The sequence below is a fragment of the Ictidomys tridecemlineatus genome, chromosome 4 (assembly GCF_052094955.1).
Source record: "Ictidomys tridecemlineatus isolate mIctTri1 chromosome 4, mIctTri1.hap1, whole genome shotgun sequence".
Classification (NCBI taxonomy): Eukaryota; Metazoa; Chordata; class Mammalia; order Rodentia; family Sciuridae; genus Ictidomys; species Ictidomys tridecemlineatus.
Window position 1 is genome coordinate 209,521,040 of NC_135480.1, and position 24,553 is coordinate 209,545,592.

Below are 24,553 nucleotides of genomic sequence, written 5' to 3' on the forward strand. Positions count from 1 at the left end.
TTCAGAAACTCAAACCATGCTGTGCATAGGCCTGTACCACGGGGTCTGATACTTCCCCTCTCTGTGCCTCAACTTCTTTGTCTGCTCATAGGATGTAGCTCCCCTTGTTGTGGGGTTGGTGAGGACTGGAGGTGTGTGAAGACCACCCATGTGTGTGAGGTCCTGGGATCATGCTAGCCCTGGAGAGTGTGTGTTTCAGCCGTAGGTTTACCAGCAGTGGCGAGCAGCTTCCAAGCCTGGTAGGGTTTTGCGTTGTATCCCTTGTGTCTACAAGGTATCCTTGTTGTTAATCTTGTTGGACTGGAAATGGGCACAGAGGTTCTGTGATCTCAAAAGGCTTCTGGCCAGTGACAGTAGTGAATGGTGCCTGATTTATGCACTGTCTCTGTGTCAGCTGAGGCTGACTCGTCCTGTGTCAGCATATTGGGGACTTCATTGTGATCCTCACCTCACCTTTAGGCATCTGCTGCTAAACCTTCAGTGTGAGCTGAGAGGTGCTGAGAGCTAGTTCGGCTACTGCAGTCCACCAACTTACTCATTCTTTCTCATCTTAGTAAATGCCCTTTTAAAAGTTTCTATCTCAGGTGCTAGTTCTGAACGTTTCACAGCAGTAGACTGTCCACAGTAGCTCAAGGTGGAAACAGCCTAAGCATCCACTGGCGTCTGATGGATAAATAGCACATGGTCCTTCCATAGTATGGAACGTTGTGTAGCCTTAAACAGGAAGAGACCTGTGACAACCTGCTACAGCCTTGAGGACAGCATGCTGAGTGAAGAAGCCAGCCACAGAAAGACAAACCCTGTAGGATTGCCCTTATATGAGGTCCTTAGAGTCATCAAATCCATGGAGACACACAGTAGAATGATGGGTACTAGGGGATGGAAGTTGTACCACGTTGATGGGTGCAGAGTAATAAATTGGGATCTCAAAGTGGGAGGCATCTTGATGCAATCCCATCCAGTCCTGGGTGGTGAGATTGTGAAGGACTGTTTGCTCAGAACCCTGACTTTTCTATGTGCACAGGACTCCCAGGTCAGGTTGCTGGGGCCAAGGCCCACTGGGATGCCTTCATGCCCTGGTAGTGGGCCTGTGTGTCTCTGACTGAGCAGGACCCTGGGGCAGTTGGAATCCTGGTTCCTGGTGGGTTTTTCCTATTTTGTTCCCTGTTCTTGTTTTTTCCAATATTTTAAATATTTTGGTGCTGGGGATCAAACCCAGGTCCTTGTGAATGCTAAGCACACAGTTTATCGCTGAGCTATTTCCAGCCCCTCCTGCATTGTTTTTTTAATTTATTTTTATTTTTTAGTTGTAGTTGGATACAACCTTTTTTTAATTTATTTTTATGTGGTGCTGAGGATTGAACCTAGGGTCTCACACTTCCTAGGTGAGTGCTCTACCACTGAGCCACATCCCTCATTGTTTTGATCAACTCCACTTTGTGATCTTTGGGTTATCAGTTCTGTTTTGCCAGAAGAACAATTTGGGCTGTACCTGGGTAAACAAGAGCTGCACTGTCCTCACCAGCTTGGGGTCTCTCACAGCCTGATCATGTGGTCACAACCTTGGCTGTTTGCCCAGAGTGAACTACTGTTCATTGCTGTTGAGAGAGCTGGTCCCTAGGGAGCTGATGTGGGATCAGGGTCTTCTGGGAGGGTGGGATCCTGGGTGGGTACAAGGACAATGTGGGCATAAGCATCTGGGGTGCTGTATGTCCTGTTGCCCTTAAGGGACCCTGGAGATCCCTTAGAGCAGGCAAAATAACAGTCCCCAGCTCTGTGCTAGCTCTGGATCCCTCTGTGGTCTCTGTCGCCTCTAAGCTCGTGGTAGGTGAGGTTAGTGGCTATGTGGGCCTCAACTGAGGGCTAGGGATAGCAGCCAGGCATGGGCTTGGGTGCCACGCGGCCCCACAGGCATGCAGGATGGAAAGTCCCTGGCTTTGCCCTTTGAGGGCTCTGGAAAGTCCCTGAGAGGAGTTGGGTTTGGTCATGTGGGAGGGGCAGGCACTGCTCTGGGGCAGCTTGGCCATGGCCTGATTTTATTGATACAACCTCTTCCTGGCAGTAAGTATCAGGGGCAGGGACAAAGATCTTGTTCTCTGTAGAGTCTCTCTCTCCTCTTGCCCAGCCCACATCTATTGCTTGACTGCTAAAGCAGTTTTCTCTTGATAGTCTGGGCTATTGAAAAGTTGGAAAAATGACAAAAGTTCTGTTTAACCTTTGGCTCTGTTTTTCCTTTTGGTGATGTCTTTCTTTCAAAGAATGGAATGGTTTTAAAAAGCCCCACAGTCTGAGCTATCTAAATGGCTATAGAGAGCCTCTGGTCAGGTGGTCCCACTACTGCAGTAGGGCTGAGTGCAGGGGCTGGGTGGTGGGCACAGAGGCCTCTCAGATATGGGTGTGCACGCCAGCATGGGAGAGGCAGGAGTAGCCAGTGTGCTTGGTCTCATCCCATGTTGTGTTGTTGGGAAATGCAGCATTACAACAACTGTATTTACTTAAAAATTAAAGTCAAGTTCTGGTTGAATAAATACTGTTATCAACCAGGTGTGGTAGTGGTACATGGCTATAATCTCAGCAACTTGGAGGGTGAGACAGGAGGATCACAAGTTTGGGGCCAGTCTCAGCACCTTAGCAAGACTTTGTCTCAAAAATTAAAAAGCGCTGGGGGCACAGCTTAGTGATACAGTACTTTCCTAGCATGAGCAAGGCCCTGGGTTCAATTCCCAGTACCACCAAAAAAATAAAAAAGAAAAGAGAAAAGGAGCTTTCTGGAATTCTGTGTGGGCTGAAAGGAGACTGCGCTTGGTTCTGATTGCCTAAGTGTGGTGGTACACCACATCTGCTGTCGAGAACCCTGGGCTCAGCTGGGAACTTCAGGAACCATCAAGGGAGATCAAACCCAGGCCTTGCACTCGCTCAGCACACACTCTACTGGTGAGGTACACCCTCAGCCCAGGAGAAAATTTTTATGTATTACTGTGGCTTCATGCACAGCAAGTGTGAGCAGGGAGCAATAAGCTGAGAGTGGGTCAGCGTGGGAGCTCCTGGCCCTGTCACTTGCAGCAGTGACCGTCCTTTTCCAATCCTCTTTCAGCAATATCCTTTACCACATTTCCCTTCTGGAAACATATCGTATCATTTCACCTATGAGTATTTTGTTTATTTATTTTTTGTGGTGATGGGGGTGGAAGTCAGGGCCTTGTATATGTTAGGCAGGTACTCTACCTCTGAACTATATCCCCAGTCTTATGAGTAATTTATTTTTTTAATACTTTTATTTTATTATTTTTATGTAGTGCTGAGGATTGAACCCAGTGCCTCGCATGTGCTAGGTAAGCACTCTACCACTGAGCTATGACCCCAGCCCCACAAGAATTTTATTTTAATAAAGTTTTAAAGAATAATTTTTTTATTTTTTATCGGTACTGGGGGTTTAACCCAGGGGCACTTAACTACTGAGCATGTCCCTAGCCCTTTTTATTTATTTATTTATTTATTTATTTATTTATTTTTAAGAGAGAGAGAACTTTTTTAATATTTATTTTTCAGTTTTCGGTGGACACAACATCTTTATTTTATTTTTATGTGGTGATGAGGATCGAACCCAGTGCCTCGTGCATGCCAGGCAAGTGCGTTACCGCTTGAGCCACATCCCCAGCCCCCTTTTCATTTTTTAAGACAGGATTTCACTAACTTGCTGAGGCTGCTTTGAACTTAGAACCCTCCTGCCTCAGCCTCCTGAGACACTGGTGTATACCAGTGTGCCTGGCAAAGAACAGTTTTTGATTTAAGTTTTAGTAGCTTAACTATTCATGCTTCACTTTTTGTTTCATACACTGCTAAAGGTCAGTAGCCCCTGAGGTCCCTCTGCTCAGTTTGCTGATGGTTGCATATGTAGCGGCCCTTAGTGTGTTGGCATGTACTCTCAAAGCTGCATTGTGGGATCATGCACACAAGCGTGTCCATGCTGGCCAGAGACACCCCTAAAGCCCAACCTCTTTGACCTGATGATTCTTGGTATAGTTGTCCCAGGCCCTATGCTTCCCAGCTTGTGGGAGGCCCTGTCACTCAGGCTATAGCTCAGCTGCTTACAGATCCCCATCCCTGGGGAAAGGGCTGTTTTCTGAGAGCCTTGAAAATGCTGCTCCATAGACAATGGCTTTCCTGTCTAGAATCCCACCTGCTTCCCAGAACTTGAATGAGGGTGCCCCGTTCCTTTAGAATGACCTTACTCCAGAGTCGTCCAGGAAATCCTGGGTTGTAGCCCTAGTCCTTGTGGAGGTACTGAACCACCACAAGGGGCCCTGCAGTCAAGTCCTTTCTTGTTTACTGTGGAACATCTCTTAGCCATAGGCATGTTCCCTCTTTGATGTTATTTCCCCTCTCCTGGTTGTGCTGTCACACTTGGTATGCCCTGCTATCTCCTGTTCAAATCCTCACCTGGCACTCAGTGGCATGAGCCAGGCACAGAAGGACCTGTCCTTTGGGATTCATTTGTTAGGTCCCCACAGCCTTCAGGTCCATAGAGATACAGTACAATGGAGATTTCCAGGGGCCGGGGAAAGGAGGTCAGTATTCATGGGTTCAAGGGGTCAGTTTGAGAAGATGAGTGCTATGGATGGATAGCGGCAATGACTGACAGCTGCCCAACAGTGTGAATGTGTGAGTGCCATTGAACTGTGCACTTAAAGTAGTTAGGATGGTAAGTTGTATGTATTTTTATCCCAAATTAAAAGCTTGCCAATCAATCTTGGGCTCTGTGCTCCCAGTGACCCTCCAGTGCTGCCTCACAGTGCACCTGTCTCAGGCTTGTGGTACTGGTTTTTGCATTTCCCTGGCATCTGCAGGCTGGCCTCATTCCCCCTGTGGCTGGGGACTGAGAGGCTCGGGGCCTGTTAGACTTCTGTCCTACCTAGCACAGCATGCTGAGTATGCAGTCCTCAAAGGGCTCAGCTAGGTCTTGCCACTCTTCTTTCTAGAACCCTCACAGTAAGGCATCCCTGGGACCATCTGTGAGGACCAGCCCAGGGCAGCCTTGGACCTGAGAGGTGCCTGGACGGGTTCTTGCTCTGCTTTCTCCCTCTGGGTTCTTTTACACATTGCCAGCCCTTCCCTGGGACCATGTAGGCCCCCCTCATCCGACCATTGGCCTGCAATTTGGGGTTCTTGCCTTCTCTAGACTGCAGCACAGGGTGCTTTCCCCAGCTCTGTCTCATCTCCAGCACCTTGTCTTTGCTCACTGGGGAGGGTGTTCCCATGTTGGTGGTCAGTGCCACAAGTGACTCATCTGTGTTCATGGCCCCACATGGCTTATGGTTGGCTCTCAGTGTGTGGGCTTTGCGGTGGTCCCTGCTTCTTACTCTGGTCCCCTCGGCCCAGCCCATTTTCCTCACAATGTAGGTCTCCTCAGGTATAATTGCCAGGTTTCTGTTCTCGCAACTAAAAGGCTCAGGGGTTACTCGAGTTAAACTGGGTTGACTGGGCTGCACGAAATAACCACACAAAAGACACAAATACCTTTTTGTTTGGGGTTGCTGTGATGGCTCCTCTGACCTTAAGGGTCCACTGGAAGAGAGAGAGAGAGAGAGAGAGAGAGAGAGAGAGAGAGAGCGAGCGCTGATCCTTTTTATTGAGAAAAAGCTATTCAAATGAGGCAAGGGGTCAGGTTCAGGGGGCTGAGTCTATCCTCATGATGTCCACTGTCAGTAGGTTGACTGACATCTGGGTAGGCCACACCCAAGGGCACAGTAAGAGAAGGGGACACACACAAGGCACTTCCATGGAAGATTTTGTCCTAAACAGGGTTATATTACAAAGGAACAGGTGAGCGTAGCTCCACCCATGGGGATACAGGAAGACACACCCATGCACGAGACATGGACCCTTGAATCCAAAAAAGGTGGGGAAAGCTCTGCCACATTTCTGTGACTGAGCGCCTCAGCACCCAGCCGAGGAGTGTGACTCAGTCACGTGCAAGGTTGATCTCCTACATGTAATACTGTGCATTTAAAACAGCCCCACCAGGCCTGGCCTCCAGCACCATGGCTGGGCTGGTCTTGGGCCTCTGTCTTTTGCTGGGTGACCTGGTACTAGTTGCAGGGTGGCCACTTTTACAGTGTCTCCATGTCTCTGGGCGTGACCTCTGGCTCCACTTATTCACTGTAACTGAGGGCTGAGGCATGACCTGCTTGCTTGGTAGGAAGCTGTCTTGGGGAGACCCTGGTACCAGGTGCACATTCAGCTATTCCAGAGGTGAAGGCAGAGACAGGGAGCCTGGGTGGTGGTGCCCACCCAGACAGCAATTGTGGTGTCACCTTGGCTCAGTCTGGGACAAGGAATGATCCATGTCCCTGGCATCTGGGAGGTGGGGGGGGGCCACATTGGACCTCCACTGTCCTTTTGACCTGTGGAGGGGATATCCAGGAGGGACAGCAGCACAACCCAGGGATGCGATGCTGTGTGCTCGGGTTGCTGTGCTGTGGTGTCTCCCTGTGCTCTGCTGATGCCTTCTTTGTCTCTAGAGCTGCCACGAAGGACTCTGCCCCTTCCTCCTGACTGAGTGCCCTGCATGTAAAGGCCTGGTCCGCCTTGGGGAGAAGGAGCGCCATGTGGAACAGGAATGCCCAGAGAGGAACCTGAACTGCCAGCACTGCCAGGAGCCCTGTGGCCATGCTGACCTGGAGGTGTGCGGGGCAGGGAAGGACCACAGCTTGGGTTCAGTGCCACTGGTGGAGCTGGTTTGGCTCCTCTGCCTTTGTAACAACAGTGTCAGCTTTCCTGAGGCCATAGGGTGGGGGGTTCTTGGTGGGACTGGGCTTGGGCGTAATATCCATGTGGAGCAACTTTAGAAAAGGTTCAGGCACTCAGGTGTGGGGTGGTGCATCACTACCACCAAGCTGTCCCTTCCCAGACTGCTAGCCAACAGGTCTGACATGGCATCCCCCAGTGGTCGAAATCCAAAGGCCCTGGAGCGCAATGCGTTGTGGCCATGTCTCCTATGGGTAGCTTTCCCTTCTAACAAGTACCTGAGGTAGTCCACTTACAGACAGAAAGGTTTATTTGGGCTCTGGAGTACATGGTGGAGTAAAACTTCTGGGAGAGGGAAGGCAGGAAGAGGGAGGTGTTGGGCTTTCATTACTCCTTGGGGTGCACATCCCCAAAGGACTGAAAGTCCTCCCCTAGGTCTGTCTTTGTGTGTGTGGTGCCGGGGATTGAACCCAGGGCCTTGTTGCCTGCAAGGCACGCACTCTACCAACTGAGCTATGTCCCCAGCCCTATCTTTTTTTCCAGTTCTGGGTATTGAACTTCAGGAGTGCTTAGCCACTGAGCTACATCCTTAGTCTTTTTTTTTTTTTTTTTGAGACAGGGTCTTGCCAAATTATGAGGCTAGCCAGGAACTTGTGATCCTCCTGCCTCTGCCTCCCTAGTCACTGGGGTTATAGATGTGACCACCATGCCCAGCTTAGGCCCCACCTCTTGAAGGTTCCATCACCTCCCCTCAGTGCCATGCTGGGAACTAAGCCGGCCACCATCTGAGACTGTTCAGTCTCTTCCTACCTCACTGCCCAGTGCCTGGCATTGATGTCCCCTCCTCATGCCCCTGACTGCTTCTCTTCAAGGCACACCATGAAGTCTGCCCCAAGTTCCCTTTGACCTGTGAAGGCTGTGGCAAAAAGAAGATCCCTCGGGAGAAGGTAAGGTGCTTCCTTATGTCCTGAGGAGCTTGGCTTAGGGTTTGTAGTGAGGGTCTATGTCACATGATGTGCCTAGAGCAGAAAGCCTGCTGGGATCACGGGATGGGCATGGCATGCCCGGGCTTGATAGCCAGCCTCCTGGTTGAGCCAGTGCTCTGCTTTCCGGCATACCTTGTTACTTTATTTTTTTCCCTAGTTGGGGATGGAGCCTTGAGTATACTGGAAAGTGCTCTACTACTGAGCTATATCCCCAGCCAAAGTTATATCTTAATTATTGTGAAAATTAAACATTAAAGTTGTCCTTGCCAGATGCAGTGGCGCACCCCTGTAATCCCAGTGGCTTTGGGGGTCTGAGGCAGGAGGACCATGAATTCAGAGTTAGCCTCAGCAACAGTGAGGTGCTAAGCAACTCAGTGAGACCCTGTCTCTAAATAAAATACAAAATAGGGCTGGGGATGTGGCTCAGTGGTTGAGCACCCCTGAGTTTAATCCCCGGTACCCCGCCCTCCCCCCAAAAAAGTTGTGCTTGCGCCTGAGAAGTGCTGTACTGGCCTCAAGCAAGGGGTCTGCAGCAGGAGACCAGAGTGTGGAGACCTCAATGTCTGGGGTCCAGGCATTCATCTCCTCGCATGCTCGTCTTGTGAGGAGGACGGCTCCTTCCCTGCGCTGTGGAGGAGGACCCCACAAGGAGGGACTTTGGGAATGCTTGCGGAAATGTACTTTGCCACACCTTTCTTCTTGGCTTGTGAGGTCAGGGAGGGGATGAAGAGGCTGAAGCAGCAAGAGCTGGCATGTGACTGCATTGGTATTAGAGGTCAGATGACGCCAGTGGTTGCATTTTGTGTCTGGATGGCAGCATGAAGGACTGTAGACTGTCCAAGCCCATCCTGTTTTCTTGGCCCTTCAGCTGGTGCCTGTCTGATTTGCTTCCATTTAAATAAGGGTCATGGCCCTAGTCCTGAAATGGGTTGCTCTGAGGGCCAGGTCTCTCTTCTCTGATTGCGCTGTCCTGTTGAAGGTTCTCCTATTGCCTTGGCTGAGTGCTTCCTTGAGGTGGCATTTGGCCTTCACCAGGGACTGGAGCTGGCTCGGGGGCTCAGTGAAGTTCAGCTTCAACCCTTGATGGAATGTTATAGAGGGCCTGTGATGGGTGTGGTGGCCAGAGTGCCTCCTGGTATCCAGTGCTGTGAGGCTGTCTGCTGTGGTGGCAGGTGCTGTCCCAGCTGGGTGTAGTCTGCAGTGTCCTCTATCCGTGCCCATCCACCAAAGCCAGGATGGATCCTCTCCCTGTGGTTTTCCATTATAGAGTGAGAGAACTGGCCTGGACCAGCAGGTCTGGTGGGCTTTGTTCCTCTCTCCTGTCTTTAGGGCATGTAGCTTTCCATACTCATCTTCATCTTCATACTCAGGGCCCTCATCCTCAGGTGCCCTGGGTCTGTTTCTCACAGGTCCCTCATCTGTGCAGTACCCAGTGCCAGTGTGTGGCTCCTCTAGAAAGTCCCCATCCAGGCCTGGAGCTCAGTCCTTGGTGGAAAGTGACATTTAGGGGCCTCAGTGTCAGTGCCCTATGCTCCTCTGACTGTCTGTGTTCCTAGGCCTTTTCAGAGGAGAGAGTGAAGAAGGAGTTCACACTGCTGCTTCTAAGAGTGAGGGGACTGGATACTGCAGGGCTCGTAGGGATGCAGTGATTAGATGGAGAGTCAGGGCCCTTGCCATGCTGCTGGACTCTTGGGGAGCAAGAGACCGAGCTCTGTAAGAATTTTCTCTCTCTCTCTCTCTCTAATTTTTATTTATTTTATATATATATAATATACATACTTATATATATTTATATATTTGTATTGGGAATTAACCCAGGGGTGCTTTACCACTGAGCCATATCCCCAGCGCTTTTTAAAATATTTTTTTTCTTATCTTTATTTTATTATTTTTTTTAACGTGGTGCTGAGGATTGAACCCAGTGCCTCATGCATGGTAGGTGAGCACTCTACCTCTGAGCCACAACCCCAGCCCCGCTTTTTAAAAGATTTTTGAGACAGAGTCTTGCTAAGTTGTCGAGGGCCTTGAACTTAGGATCCTCCTGTCTCAGCTTCCCAAGTCACTGGAATTACAGGCATGCACCACCATGGCTAGCTCTTTAAACTTTATATTCTGGTTGGAAATCCTACTTTTTGGCAGCATTAATAACAATTTATTTGTTTTATTCTATGTGTATGTAGATGATAGGTTTAAAATGAAAGTACAATAAAAAGAGTGATGTTTACAATTTCTTTGAGGTCTATTTTGTCTTTGGAAGAATATCTTACTGAGGATTGTGGTCCAAGTACTGCATTCTGAGGTCAGTTGTAATGCAAAATTTTTCTCTTTGTGTCCCCGACATATGCAGGCATACTGATACTGACATATGGGTAGTTAATTTGCTTCAATTATTTTAAAGGTGGTGGATGTTTGTCTTTTTATTTGCTTTTGATTTTTGGTCTGAAACACCTGCCTAACTCGTCAAACCCTTTAAGGGTCCACTAGAGCAGTCCCATGCTGACAGCTTCTCTGGGCCCTGTCTACCCTGCTGCCTCAGGTTTTGGTGGTATCTTTCTCTCTGAAAGGAGAGCTGGGAGCTAGGTCTTTTCATGCCCATCAGTGAGGCAGTTGTTGCCTGTCAATGATAGCAGGTGCTGGCCTTGGCTGTGAACTTCAGGCCAGAAAAACCTGGGAACAGTGGTCAGCCACAATGCCTTTACATGTGGTAATATATCTGCCACTGATGATGAGAGTGACAGTAACCCAGGCCAAGGTTTGCTGGGGGCACTGGGGGATGTCCCTCTCAAGCAGAGACTCAGGAGGCCAAACAGCTGGCTTGGTGGACCTGGACTCCACACATTTCCAGCTGTGCCTCCCCCCTACGGCCCCTTGCAGTAGGGTTCCAGTTTCCCATCCGTTATTGAGCTTTCTCTGATACACAGGGCTCCAGAGTGGGGTGTCTGGTGGAGGGGCTCTCACTCCTGCTCCACACTTTCCAACAGCCCAGTGTTTCACCTGAAAACACCTGTTTTTTAGGAAAAAAAAAAAAAAACTCTGGGGCTTCATAGCAATTTTTTCATTCCAGATCTTTACCTGAGTTTTGGTCATGTCTTCTTTTTGCAGAAAACCCAATCCTCTTGACTTGAACCTGGTGGCTTCTTTTGTCCCACTCAGTGCCCTAGCCCTGCACCAGCAGCAGTGTGAGTGCTGGCCATGTGGCTGGTGGCTGGCTTTTGATGGAATTGCTGTCTTTCTTTGCTTTGAGAATCTATAGGTTATGACTGTGTTTTGAAGCCACCAAAAGTAGTTCTCTGACTTATTGAGGCCGCTTATTTCATTTTGCTTTTGACTTTTAAAGATGGTACTTTAAGAAATGTTCCATGCTTTTGTAAAACGGTCCTGTGCCCCAAAAACGAACCTGTAGAATGTGTGCTCCCAGATGTCCAGGGATGTGTGTCATAGTGTTGGCCCAGTCCCCTGTGAGGCTCTGTCTGCAGACCTGCCCTTGGTGTGTGGTGTTGAGGGAGGCTCTGCATAGCACTGGCTGAGGGGTTCCCAGTGGCACTTCCCAGAGTGAGTGCACTTGCGCTCCTTGCTGGGAGGCGCCATAGGAGGCTCCTATCTGGTCCTTAGAGGTGCCAGGGGGTAGGGGTGGTGATCATTTGTTCTTCTGTGTTGCTTAATGGTGTGTTTAGCCCTCTATGTGGGGGCAATGTCTGAGGACTTCTGTCACTGTTCCTGGATTCTGACATGTAGTTGGGTGTACCCCACTCCGGGCCTCCTCCCAGGACCTGTAGGATGACTTTCTCACGGTGCAGCCTGCAAGTGGAGTAGGCAGGGCTCCCACATGGGCTCTGTCCTCCAGCTGCTGCCTCGCGCACTCAGGCTGCTTGTCAAAGCAGCAGTCCTTTTCCTCCCCTGGTCTGAGTACAGTATGCAGAATACCTGCACTGGGGCCTCTTCCTGGGTCTCGTGCACTCCTCTGTGGTCCATCTTTGCTCTCCTGCCGTGGCACATGCTGAGATTGTCAAAGGCCTGTCTTGTCCTCTGGCACTTCTAGGTTGTGGGCCCATGTGTGGCCCCCAAGGCCCAAGGGCCTCAGTGCCATGCATCCTTGCAACTGAAGGTGATTAAGTGTGGCTATTTTCTGTGGGACGCAGACTTCCTCATGAACACCCTGGACTCCCCACCAGCATCCTGAGATGCCAGCCCACCTCAGTTACTGACAGGGCTGGTGGCCAGGATATGTGTGTGCACAGCTTTGGAAATGTGTGGTCAGGTTTTATTCTGATGAGAACTAGCCTGTGACAGTAGGGCCAGTGGTTCTCTGTGTAAACTCTGACATGATCAGTGCAGAAGGGGTTCAGTGGGGTGACCTAAAGCAAAAGCAGCCCATGTGACTTCATCCCTTTCACCCCTCCAGTTTCATGACCACGTCAGGACGTGTGGCAAGTGCCGGGTCCCCTGCAGATTCCATTCTGTTGGCTGCCCTGAGATGGTGAGTCCAAGGGTCTGCAGTGAGAGATTGGGCAAACCTGTCCCTCATCCTGGGCACGGTCTTCACTCAGCCTGCAGTGCACATCTTCCTGGTTCCCCAACCTCCTTGCTTTTCCCCTGGGTCTCCTTTGTGGCACCCCTCCTCCTGGCCTCAGGTCCCAAGTCCAGCCTGGGAACTCCATTCACTCTCATTCTTTTGGAGATCTCATAGTGTCCTGGCTTTAACCAAATGTGTGTGTTCACCTGGCACCTAAGCCTCCCTTGATGCCTGTTGGGCATCCCATATTCACCACAGCCAGCTTGAGTCATCCTGCCATCCCCTGCCTTCCTTCTGACCAGAAAAGAGCACCACCATCACCTGGTTGTTCAGCCAAAGGCCCTATGCCTGGCAGTTGTGCCACATGTTGCTCTGGTCCAGACTTCACATCCAGGTGATAGATGCTTGACTGTTGGCAGCTGCACCCTGCCCCAGGATGGCTGCTCTGGTCTGTCCTTGCTTGCAGTCCCCGAGCTTCTCCATCCTCACCCCTCCCTCACCCTAGTCCTGACCTCTGCTGGTGACTGCTGATCTGTTCCCATCCCAGGCCCTTGACCTGACAAATTCCAGGGGCCCCTCAGACCTCAGCATGCCCCTCCCTGTCCATGAGAACCTTTCTCTACCCATGCAGACCAACCTGTACTCTGCTCTGTTTTCACAGTCATTGTATCTTGTCCCTCTTGCTCTGTACAATGAGAGCCCCTTGAGGTCTGGACTCTAGTTTTCCCTCGGGAGATGCTGGGTTGGTGGGCAGCCCGAGCGCTTGCAGGTCTGGGGATAGTGTCCACCAGCTGATGCCTTTTCCTCTGGAAAATGAGCTTAGCAGCATTCAATGGTGGCAGCCGTCATGGTGGGGGGTCCTGTCTGGTGATTTTTCACATAGCCTTTTGTGTTGAGCAGTGGTGAAGAGGAGAGCTGCTGTTGTCTAGGAGGAGTGGGGTTTCATGCAAGAGGTAGTTTTAGAGCCCACCACCAGGGCCAGTGCTACTGCTTTCTGGTCCCTGTTGTGGGCCTCTTCAGTACTCAGATTAACTCAGAACCCATCATGAGTTCATGGGTTGCTCCAGATCAGAGCAATGTTGCTGGTAACCTAGTTGATCCAGCACTGATGCCCCTGCTGGTGAAGCTAGCAGGCCTCTGGGAGTTGCATTTCTTCATCACACACATCCTGTTCCCAACGACCTCATGCCTTGAAGAGAGGGCAGGTACCAAGGGCACCCTCTGCTTTTTGGGTGACTGTGCTTCTAACTGGGCACCCAAATGAGTACCTTTGTGTCTTTTTTTGTTTGTTTGTTGTTTAAATTGTAGATAGACAGAATACCTTTTTTTTTTTTTAAGTTGTAGTTGGACACAATACCTTTTTTTTTTAATTTATTTTTATGTGGTACCAAGGATTGAACCTAGTGCCACACACGTGCTAGGCAGGTGCTCTATCACTGAGCTACATCTCCAGCCCGCCCTTTCTGGTTTTTTTTACTTTTAATTTTTGAGAGTTTTGAACATTTTTAAGTTGTGTTACAGAAGTTTGAAAAATAATTAGTTGCAAAGACAGACCTATGATAGAGGTATCCCTAAGAAAGCCTGGTGGTGTCTAGCCCTGCCTTCCTACCCTCCTGCAGGGACAGCTGTTTCTGTGCCTGGAGGCCCTCCTTTTTCCTTTGTCTATTTATTTTGTGTTGAGTCAGGGTCTCACCGTGTTGCTCAGGCTGGCCGTAAGCTCCGGAGTTCAAATGACCCTCCTGTGTCGCCTGCCTGAGTGCTGGAGCTAGAGGCATGCACCACACTGTCCAGCTCACATTGTCCAGCTGCCTATTTATTTTAAAAGCAAGTTACATAGGAAGCTTTGTATTTTTTTTAAGAGAGAGAGAGAGAATTTTTTTAATATTTATTTTTTAGTTTTCAGCGGACACAACATCTTTGTTTGTATGTGGTGCTGAGGATCGAACCTGGGCTACACGCATGCCAGGCAAGCGTGCTATACCACTTGAGCCACATCCCCAGCCCGGAAGCTTTGTATTTTTGAAACATACTTTTGGACAGTGGCAGATTAAACATCATGGTACTGAGAAAAAGGATGGAAGTGATTGAGCCCAGCTGTTACCAGTGTCTTGGGTAGTCCTGTGTCCTGATGGCCGTATGCCCTCAGTGGAATAAGGCCCACAGCACAACAGCTGTCTTGGCCAGCATTAGCATTGCACAGACATGGCTGAAGCCTCCTGCCCTGTGTCTACAGATGGAGGCTGAGGAGCTGCAGGAGCATGAGGCATATCAGCTGCGGGAGCATCTGGCCCTGGTGCTGAGCTCCCTCCTGGAGGCACAGACTCTCCCTGGGGTCCAGAACCAGGTAGGACCACAGCTGCTGCAGCGGTGTCAGACCCTGGAGCAAAAGACGACCACCTTTGAGAACATCGTCTGTGTCCTGAACCGAGAGGTGGAGAGGGTGGCTGTGACTGCTGAGGCCTGCAGCCGGCAACACCGGTTAGACCAGGACAAGATTGAAGCCCTGAGTAACAAGGTTTGTGCCTGGTGGGGTCTAGTGGCTCATCAGCTTTGGAGCCTAGGCAGCATAAACCCCTTCTGTACCCCCAGCCGAGCATGGTGCCTTCCTTCAGCTGTGGCCACCTACATTTCTCTGAGGGACCTGACTTGAAGGGTTACAAGGTGTGACAGCCAAAACCTCTTCTTTCTGGCCGGGGAGGGTGGCATCAGGAGTGTCACGTAACTTGTGCTATGCAGCTTCTGGGCACACTAGGCCCAGAGTCTTCAGTGTGGACTTGGAGCCTCACTTCATACCTGGAAGGAACAGACCTAGGAAGAGCTGAGCCAAGGGAGTTGGGTTGGCTGTCCTCCTGAGACTGCTGGGTATGGGAGGTGAGGGCTTGGGGCCCATGGCGCATGTGGTGACCACTGCCCTGCAGGTGCAGCAGCTGGAGAGGAGCATTGGCCTGAAAGACCTGGCCATGGCTGACCTGGAGCAGAAGGTCCTGGAGTTGGAGGCATCCACCTACGATGGGGTCTTTATATGGAAGATCTCAGACTTTGCCAGGAAGCGCCAGGAGGCTGTGGCTGGCCGTACACCTGCCATCTTCTCCCCAGGTGCTGTTTCAGAGCTCCCCACTTATCCAGCTGCATTTCTGTACACCTGTGTCCCCTGCCCCAGTGTCCACATGGAACTACTCCTGAGGCAGGGCTGGGAGCATCCCAGCTGACACCAGGAGCATCTGTACTTCTGAGGCACCTCTCAGCTGGGCAACATGAGAACTGCTAGATGTCAGGCTGGCTGCTCACAGGGTGTGCCCCTTGCCACTGGGTGACCGGAGGGCACATGGGCATGGTGATGGAAGATGGCCACCATAAGGAGGAACAGGGCGCTCTCGGGTGTCAGTGGCTGAGCTGGTCAACCCCTGTGGTCTGGCTTCTGGTGTCTGCTGCAAACTGGAGGCCTGAGGTCTTCTGAAGGGGACCTGTGGGTCTCCTCCGGAAGGCACTCCTGTGGGGCCAGGAGAGCCCTCTAGTTGTGGGCCAGTTTGTTTCTGTGACAAGGTCTGCCGTGCCAGGATTGTGCTTCTCAGCATGCTGCTGGAGCCACCTTCCTGGGTACTTCAGAGCACCTCCTCTGTGCCTGGAGGCCCTCCTGGTGGTGGCATGGCCCTGGCTGTCATCCCTGTCCCTGCTCAGGCGCATCATTGGCTCAGACTTAGATACCATCTCCCTGGAGGACACTCTGTTTTTGTGTTTTCTTAGGGTACCTGCTGATAAAACAGTAGGTTCTGGGATTGAGGCTAAGAGGCTGAGGCTCCCTAGTTGGGTGGCCTTGGCTTGCTGTCCCTGCTCTTTAGGGACCTGCACCACCACCCTCCTGTGTGGCACATCCTGTAGTGCCTTCAGCAAGGGCCAGAAATGAACAAAAATCATACACTCTGGCTTCCTTGGAGTGAGATTGAAAGAACAAGTTTGTCTTGGGAAGACCTCAAGGAAGCGCTCTGGGGCAGCCTGTGGGGCATGGTGCTTCTCTTTCTGGATGGGGTTTGGGCCGTGTTCCCCTTGGGCTTTCCTCTGCAGGTGGACTAGTGCCCTTCGTTGGACGTTTGTGGAGAGCCTGGTATGAAGGGCCATCATGGCAGGGCTTGTGTAGGAACAACACTTGTGCAAAAGGTCCTTTTTGTGGAAAAAGTCTGCTATAGGAGACTTGGTAACCTGTGCTTGCTTCTGGCAGTTGCTGCGGAAAGCAGGGAAGATGGTTTTCAAGTGTTATGCCTGGGGCTCTGCTCTGGGGACTGTGTTTGGCCTGCATTCCTCTTCAGAGCCCGAAACCAGAACTATGGAGAAGCAGGAGGAGGTCAGCTGCTGTTGGCAGGGTGGAACTGTCAGGGTGCTCCAGGGCAGTGTGGTGGGAGTATGTGGAACTGACAGGGTGCTCCAGGGCAGTGTGGTGGGAGACTGTGGGACTGTCAGGTGCTCCAGGGCAGTGTGGTGGGAGACTGTGGGACTGTCAGGGTGCTCCAGGGCAGTGTGGTTGGAGACTGTGGGACTGTCAGGGTGCTCCAGGGCAGTGTGGGGGAGACCGCGGGACTGTCAGGGTGCTCCAGGGCAGTGTGGGGGAAGACTGTGGAACTGACAGGGTGCTCCAGGGCAGTGTGGTTGGAGACTGTGGGACTGTCAAGGTGCTCCAGAGCAGTGTGGGGGGAGTCTGTGGGACTGTCAGGGTGCTCCAGGGCAGTGTGGGGGGAGTCTGTGGGACTTTCAGGATGCTCCAGGGCAGTGTGGGGGGAGACTGTGGGACTGTCAGGGTGCTCCAGGGCAGTGTGGTGGGAGTCTGTGGGACTGTCAGGGTGCTCCAGGGCAGTGTGGGGGGAGACTGTGGAACTGACAGGGTGCTCCAGGACAGTGTGGGGGAGACTGCGGGACTGTTAAGGTGCTCCAGGGCAGTGTGGGGGAGACTGTGGGACTGTCAGGGTGCTCCAGGGCAGTGTGGGGGAGTCTGTGGGACTGTCAGGGTGCTCCAGGGCAGTGTGGGGGAGACTGTGGGACTGTCAGGATGCTCCAGGGCAGTGTGGGGGGAGTCTGTGGGACTGTCAGGGTGCTCCAGGGCAGTGTGGGGGGAGTCTGTGGGACTGTCAGGGTGCTCCAGGGCAGTGTGGGGGAGACTGTGGGACTGTCAGGGTGCTCCAGGGCAGTGTGGGGGAGACTGCGGGACTGTCAGGGTGCTCCAGGGCAGTGTGGGGGAGACTGCGGGACTGTCAGGGTGCTCCAGGGCAGTGTGGGGGAAGACTGTGGAACTGACAGGGTGCTCCAGGGCAGTGTGGGGGAGACTGCGGGACTGTCAGGGTGCTCCAGGGCAGTGTGGGGGGAGTCTGTGGGACTGTCAGGGTGCTCCAGGGCAGTGTGGGGGGAGACTGTGGAACTGACAGGGTGGAGTCTGTGTAGTCAGCACTTCCTAAAGAGGAGAGATTGAAGGCTGGGGCTGCAGTTCAGTGGTCGAGTGCTTGCCTAGCATGTGTGAAGCACTGGGTTTGGTTCTTAGCACCACATATAAATAAAATCAATGTCTGTAGACAATTTTTTTAAAAAAAGTTATTAAAAAAAAGTAAATAAGTAAAAAATGGATGATTGCAGGCTAGTGGCAAATCTTAGTGTTGCCCACATGTGCCAGCCTCCCAGTTCAATCCCAAAAGAAAAAAAGAGGGAAAGATGTAGTTTGGCTCTGAGTTTTGAAGCCTGCAGTCAGTCGATGGTGGCTTGGCCCCACTGTTCTGAGCCTGTGCAGCACTTCATGGCAGGGAGCTGTGGAGAAGCAAAACTCCTCTGTCTAATGACGGATGGAGAGTTGACAGAGCAGTGGATTGGGGGTTCTTCTCTCCCCTTCGAGGGTCCACCCCCAATAACTGGAAGACCTCCCCATAGGCCCCCACCTTGTAGTTTCCGTCACCTTCTAGCAGTGCCACAGGCTGGGTTCAAACCTTCAGTACATGGGCCCAGGGGAACACTCCAGACCCACTGTACAGCAGATGAGTACATAAGTGCACCAGAGGGGCTGCTAGAAGTAACTGCCAGATGGCAGAGCCGAGCAGGCCACAGCAGGTCTCGCTGCAGACTGAGACCTGGCTGCTAAAAGCAAGGCTACGCCCAAGTCTGAAGGCCTTAGGACACCCGGGCCTCAGACACTTGTCCTGTAGTCAAAAGCTGGATAGCCTGGTCTCTGATGTCCATGAGCAGGGAGGATAGTTGTCCAGCTCCAGGGGAGGTAGACCAACCTGCCTTCTTCTGTCTGTGCTCCTTCTGGGTCATGGCTGGTTGGGTCTTCACCATTCAGTCCTCCACTGCCCCCCCAGTCTCCTCTGGAAACACCCTCACAGACATGCCCACAGACAATGCTTTCCCAGCTCTCTAGGTGTTCCTTAACCAGTCAGATGCCACTGAAATGAGCCATCACAGTCCCTGGCTGTGTTTTCTGTCCAGAGTGGCAGATTGTGCCCCATGTGGCCTGTCCAGGCTGCAGCTGTTGCTCCTGACTCTGCACCGTTGCATGTAAGGGACATTACCTCGAGCTTGTTCTGGGCCTCTGCCTGGTGGTTTCCTCTCCTGAGGCAGGTTGGCTCCCACCTCTGCTCCAGATGCTGAAGTGGGTGGTTCTTGCTCCTCACCTCTAGGTTCACGGTTATTTTGTGCATTGCCAGAATAGGGGTAACATTTAGGGTTCCTAAAATTGCTATTTTAATCGTTATAAAGAAAAACTACTTCCATTAGCAAGCAACTGCATATTTAGGTACCCTGGAAGCTGGATGTTCTCCTGTGTTCGTCTCTCTGTGGGAGGGCTTCCTGGCAGGAAGAGTGCTGCTGCCCTAACTGGCCCTCCCATCTCTCCAGCCTTCTACACCAGCAGGTATGGCTACAAGATGTGTCTTCGAGTCTACCTGAACGGTGATGGCACCGGAAGAGGAACACATCTGTCTCTCTTCTTTGTGGTGATGAAAGGCCCCAATGATGCCCTCCTGCGGTGGCCCTTCAACCAGAAGGTGTGAGAGGCCATTCCCTTGTCTGGGGAGTGCCTGGGAGCCCCTGGGGTGCAACTTCCAAGAGGCAAGGTTGTCTGGGACAGGAAGGTGTGAGAGGCCATCCCTTTGCCTGCGGGAGTTCCTGGGAGTCCTTCAGGGTGCAGCAGGTGCATGAGGCTTTGGTAGTTTCTAGTCTGTTCCATGGTTACTGAGCGCTGGTTAAGATATGGGCAACTGGCTTCATGATCCACCACTAGGGTTGAAGGTCCATTTGGGAGCATGTGCTCCAGAGGAAGGTGGCAGCCACAGGGCTATCTGGGGGTATGATTGAGTATTTGAAACCAGGTCCATATTGGTTGAGCATTTGAAGCTTGAGACCAGGTCGGAATGAGGATGACCCTTCCCTCCACCATCCTTCCAGCAGCCAGCAGAGGGGGCAGCTGGGAGGGGAGTGGCAGGAGGCCCAGTGCCGATGAGCAGTCTGCGGCCAGGGGGTCTGGGGTTCTCTCCAGAAGTGCCTTCCTCCAGGTGGGCAGTGTGCTGCTTCTCTGTCAGTGCTGTTCAGAGGCAGCACAGGGAGCAGCCCCTTTGACCTGAGGTTCCAGTTATCAATACACACAGGTGCCAACAAGGGCACATTCTTAAGCAAGACGCGGAGCACATTGTGGCCAGGGTGCCCAAGTGCTCTATTCTGGGAGTGTATAGCCACTTCAGGTCTCTTGGGAGCCAGAGCACAAGAGGTCTTGGGTGACTCATGAGTACCTGTCCCCCTCCCTGGGCTGCCTCCCGTCAGGTGACGTTGATGCTGCTGGACCAGAACAACCGGGAGCACGTGATCGATGCCTTCAGGCCCGACATAACCTCATCCTCCTTCCAGAGGCCAGTCAGCGACATGAACATTGCCAGTGGCTGCCCCCTCTTCTGCCCTGTGTCCAAGATGGAGGCCAAGAATTCCTACGTGCGAGATGATGCCATCTTCATCAAGGCCATTGTGGACCTGACTGGGCTGTAGCCACCCCTCAGCAGGTGCAGGAGCTCAGTGAGGAGCTGACATGCTGGTCAAGAGCCCTGCTGTGCAGGGCAGGCAGTCTGGGTGTAGGTGCTGGGGAGGCCTCAGCCTGCAGCCATGCTCACTGTCACATGAAGAAGAAGCTGTTGGCCAGTCCTCAGCTGGCAGAGAGTGGAGAGACCCTGGATGGCTCATCCCAGGTCCCTGGTGGGATTGGCCAGAGCTCTTCTGATTCCCATCAGAACTGCCCTCACTGTTTTCTGTGCAGTGTGGGGAGAGTTCCTGGGTGGGGTGCCCAGAGGGGAGCTTCAGAGCTGTCTGAGCCGCAGGAGTATGGTGGGTGGCCTGGTGCCTTTGGTGTAGTCATCAGAAAGGAGGTGTGGTCTGCGCTGGGAGAAGGGCCTCTGTCTATAGAGTGCTCAGAAGAGAAAGGGTGCTCAGAATCCAGGTGCTCTTGGGACAGGAGCCCGTCTGTGCTGGCCAGGCTGAGAAGCGGTGTCTAGCCCCGCCCCATGTTGGCTACACCATCAGGCTGAGGAGAAATCACTATTAAACTGTTCAGACCTCTGTGGTGAGTTGTGTCCATCTGGCTTCAGATTGCCTGTGGCTTCCGCCTGGGCAGTGGTGACCCTCTGGAGCCGCCTTCTTTTCCTATGGGCCTTTTCTAACAACTGGGGCTGCCTTCCCTGCTGCCAGCTCCCCAGAGATTCCCGTGAGGCAAGGGCCCATGTGACCACCCTATCCTGGGCCTGCCTGTGGTAGGGCAAAGGAGTAGACCCTTGGCCTCCCTGCATGCAGGGAGCCACTCAAGGATCCTGGCCTGGCTTGTTCCCAGGACTGTGTGGGTGGGGCGTGGGTGTGGGTGCTCGCTTAGTCCCAGGCTGTGCCACCAGGCTCGCTGGTGTGTTAACCGCTGGGAGGAAGTGTGACCTCCTTCACCCCTCCCACTGGGTGTTTTGAGATGTCACTGGGTAGAAAGGCACCGAGCAAGTGAGGGTGAGCACCAGGACTGCTTGGGATGTGCTGTCATGTACATGCTTGTCACTGATTGTCACTCATTCTGCCTGGGTTTTTGAGCTCTATCTCTGTTTCTGAGAGTGTTATGTTTTACAGTGTGTAGAAAGTGCCCTGAGATGAGGGCAGGTGGCTGGCTTTTTCACTCACCTGTCAGAGGCCCCTCGTGTGGTGGCTCTCTGGGCACGTCCCGCTGCTATGTGGTGTGTAGCTGCAGGACACAACTTGGTCCTTTGTCCTGAGACCATGTCTTTGAATATTGATGACTGTAAGCATCAGCACAGACCTGGCCACCTTCTGTGGACCTTGAGAGTTGGGCCACGGGGTCTCTCCTTCTTAGCTGCTGCTGACCTGCTCTGGGGCAGGTGCCCACACCTTTGTCCCTGCAGTGTTTCATGTTGTCAGACTTTACCGTGTGTGGACAGTCCATCCTAATGCACATTTCCTGACACAGTAGGGTCAGGCCTCCCTCCCTATTAGGTTCATTGTTCATTTGGGATTCCCCTACAGGAATTGTTAGTTTGTGTCTGTGTCCACTGTTCTACTGGGATGTTGACCTGGTTTCCTCCTCATCTCCCTGGATACTAGTCCTTGGTTTGAAATGTTTGTGTGAAACTTAAAATTTTAGATAGGCTCAGTTGAATATTGGTTTTAAAGTCTTGTTTTGTGTCTTGGTACCTGGGATTTTTCCAGGAGTGCTTTATTCTGAGGTACATCCCTAGACCTTTTTACTTTTCAAGAAAAGGCCTTGCTAAGTTGCTGAGACTGGCCTCAGGCTTGCAGTCCTCCTGTCAGCCTCCTGAGTTACTGAATCACAGGCAAAGTTTTGTTTTAATATAGTGGGTTTCTATGTTTGGGGATTTGTTTATCTGTAATGTGTACTCTTTTTTATTATTTTTTTTTTTTAGTTGTTGATAGACCTTTATTTTTTTAAATTTATATGAGGTACTTGCAAATTGAACCCAGTGCCTCACACATACCAGACAAGTGCGCTACCGCTGATCCCCAGCCCAAGCCCCGATATATCTTCTTAGAATGAATTCAGGTTAAAGCTGAGGGATCATTGATATCATTTTCTTTCCCTTCAAAGAAAAATGAAGCTGGGTGTGGTGGTGCACATCTATTAATCCCAGCTACTTAGGATGCTGAGGAGGATACAGGTTCAAGGCCAGTCTGGGCAACTTACTGAGACCTGTCTCAAGATAAAATTGGAAAAAACAGAAGGGCTGGTGAAACAGCTTAGCATGCACAAGGCCCTGGGTTTCTTCCCCAGCACTGCCAAAAGAGGGGGGAAGGAGGAAATAGACGGGTACAGCTTAGTGGCAGAGCATGTTCCCGCCCGCACCAGGCCCTGGGTTTCATCCCTGGCATGCATGAGCACACACACAAAAGAAGAAGGTAAAAAAGAAATGGAACTACAGAGTGAGAGGAGTGGGGACAAAGTTGGGAAGAAGGCCACAGCAAAGAGTCCTAATCTCGTTTGGAAGTAGAAAGTGGGTCAGGGAGTGGAAACTGAGCAGAAGCCGGTGGAGGTGGTGGACTGCCAACCTGTTGGGTCCCTGGGGTGGGGAAGGGGCAGTGAGTGAAAGGGGATTGCTTGCAGGTGCCTCTTTACTGTCCTGGGGGCAGGTGTCCCCTCAACCTCACCCTGCAGGGGTGACAGGTCTGGAGGAGCTAGAGGAAAGCCAAGGACGGTCCCCACCCCAGTGCAGAGAGGGGCTGCAGCTGAAGAGGGGAGAAGAGGAGGGGATCCTCCAGGGAGACCTGTGAGCTGGATTGGCCTGCTGTGCTTGCCCTCCAGGGAGGTGAGGGCCCTGCTCATGTCCTGGTCACCAGTGTTCACATCACTAAATTTAGGAACCTGACAGCAGCCACTCCATCCTGTCCCTCAGACTAATGGCCTCAGATCTGCCTCACCCTGTGGATCGGCCTGTGGTGATGTGTGTCTGGCTTCTGGCACCCAGCGTGGTGTCAGAGTTCCACTTTGTTACATTTGGATTGTGGGGACCTGTTTGTGTCTCCACTCGGTTGATGGACATTTGGGTGGTTTCCACTTACTAGTCACCCTGAAAATGCTGTCTCTGAACATTTGCTGTTTCCCATGGACGTGTTTTCATCTCTCTCAACTCTCCCTACCTGGGGGTAGAGCCTCTGGGTTGTGTTCAGCTTTTTTATTTTATTTTTTTTCCCAGTGCTCGGGGGTGAACCCAGGGTCTCCCGCAGATGCTGGGCAAACTCCACCTCTGAGCCACACCCAGCCAGGTTTGGCACCCTTGGTGCTCAGCTGCATCATCTCTTCCCATCAGTGAGCGCGTCTCAGTTTGTGCTGTCCTCTGGTCGTCCTCTGCACTCGTGTCAGCTGGGACTTCAGTCCCGTCACGTCTCTCCAGCACACTGACTCTGAAGCATGCAACAGCAGTGCCAGTTTCAGCGTGTCTCCTTGCTCGCGGTGTTTCTTGTGTCTCTGTCTTGCTTGTCTTGAGAAAGAACACTGGCATTCTTTCTCCAGGGGCCTCAGACTTCCTGTGCCTGGGCTCTCTGCAAGCCATCCGCCATCTGAACCTCAAGGGCGGCATTGCAGCTGTCGCCCTGAACCACCCCGTCTCACCCTTTCTTGGTACAGGTTATTTGGCTTAGCTTTCTAGGTGGGTGATTTTTCCTCAGCACTTTGAGGCCACAGTCCTGTTACCTGAATCTGTTGCTTCAACATCTGCTGCTTGTCTGCTGTGCTTTGTACAGGTAAAATGAGTTTTCTCCCTAGTGCTTTTTTAAATTTCACATAGTAGAACTGTTTTTTCCCCTTTTGGTGCAGTTCTGGAATTTAACCCCTGTAGGCAGCATGCAGGTGGCTCCGTCTTCCCAGGCCCCTGCCCTTCCCAGGCACACCCAGCAGCCACTCCCTGTCCTTTCTGGCTGGTGTGTGTGAGTGGGGCCATGCAGCCTGTGGTGTACTGTTGCACACGGCATTGTGCCTCTTGAGAGTCAGGGTGCCACTGCCCTGCTCTGCGGCAGAGTCCAGTGCACGGATGACCATGGGGAGTCTGTTCACCCCTGGAAGCATGTTTGTTTGTTTTTGTTTTTGTTGTTGTTGTTTCAGTTGTAGATGGACACAATACCTTATTTTATTTGTTTATTTATTTATTTTCATGTGGTGCTGAGGATCAAACCCAGTGCCTCACATGTGTGAGGCAAGCGCTCTATTGCTGAGCCACTACCCCAGCCCCTATATGTTTTTTGTTGTTTGTTCAGTTTTGTTTCATTTATGCAGTCATGAATAGAGCTGCTGTAA

The 24,553-nt window shown here is 51.9% G+C and overlaps 1 protein-coding gene across 10 annotated transcripts in view; it reads left to right on the plus strand.

The window, feature by feature from the left end:
• Traf2 (TNF receptor associated factor 2) overlaps nucleotides 1-20,817 on the plus strand; it is a 30,544-nt gene extending 9,727 nt beyond the window's left edge. For 7 of the 10 annotated variants that reach the window (XM_078048777.1, XM_078048780.1, XM_078048778.1 and 4 more), the window contains 8 exons: nucleotides 6,522-6,683; nucleotides 7,620-7,694; nucleotides 12,136-12,210; nucleotides 14,480-14,761; nucleotides 15,165-15,342; nucleotides 16,463-16,585; nucleotides 19,114-19,262; nucleotides 20,035-20,817. In XM_078048777.1, coding sequence (XP_077904903.1) covers nucleotides 6,522-6,683; nucleotides 7,620-7,694; nucleotides 12,136-12,210; nucleotides 14,480-14,761; nucleotides 15,165-15,342; nucleotides 16,463-16,585; nucleotides 19,114-19,262; nucleotides 20,035-20,253 — 1,263 coding nt within the window. In that variant the 3' untranslated portion in view covers nucleotides 20,254-20,817. The remainder of the gene's footprint in view (nucleotides 1-6,521; nucleotides 6,684-7,619; nucleotides 7,695-12,135; nucleotides 12,211-14,479; nucleotides 14,762-15,164; nucleotides 15,343-16,462; nucleotides 16,586-19,113; nucleotides 19,263-20,034) is intronic. The other 3 variants (XM_078048782.1, XM_078048783.1, XM_078048781.1) reach the window with 2 other exon arrangements.
• Nucleotides 20,818-24,553: the final 3,736 nt, after the last annotated feature.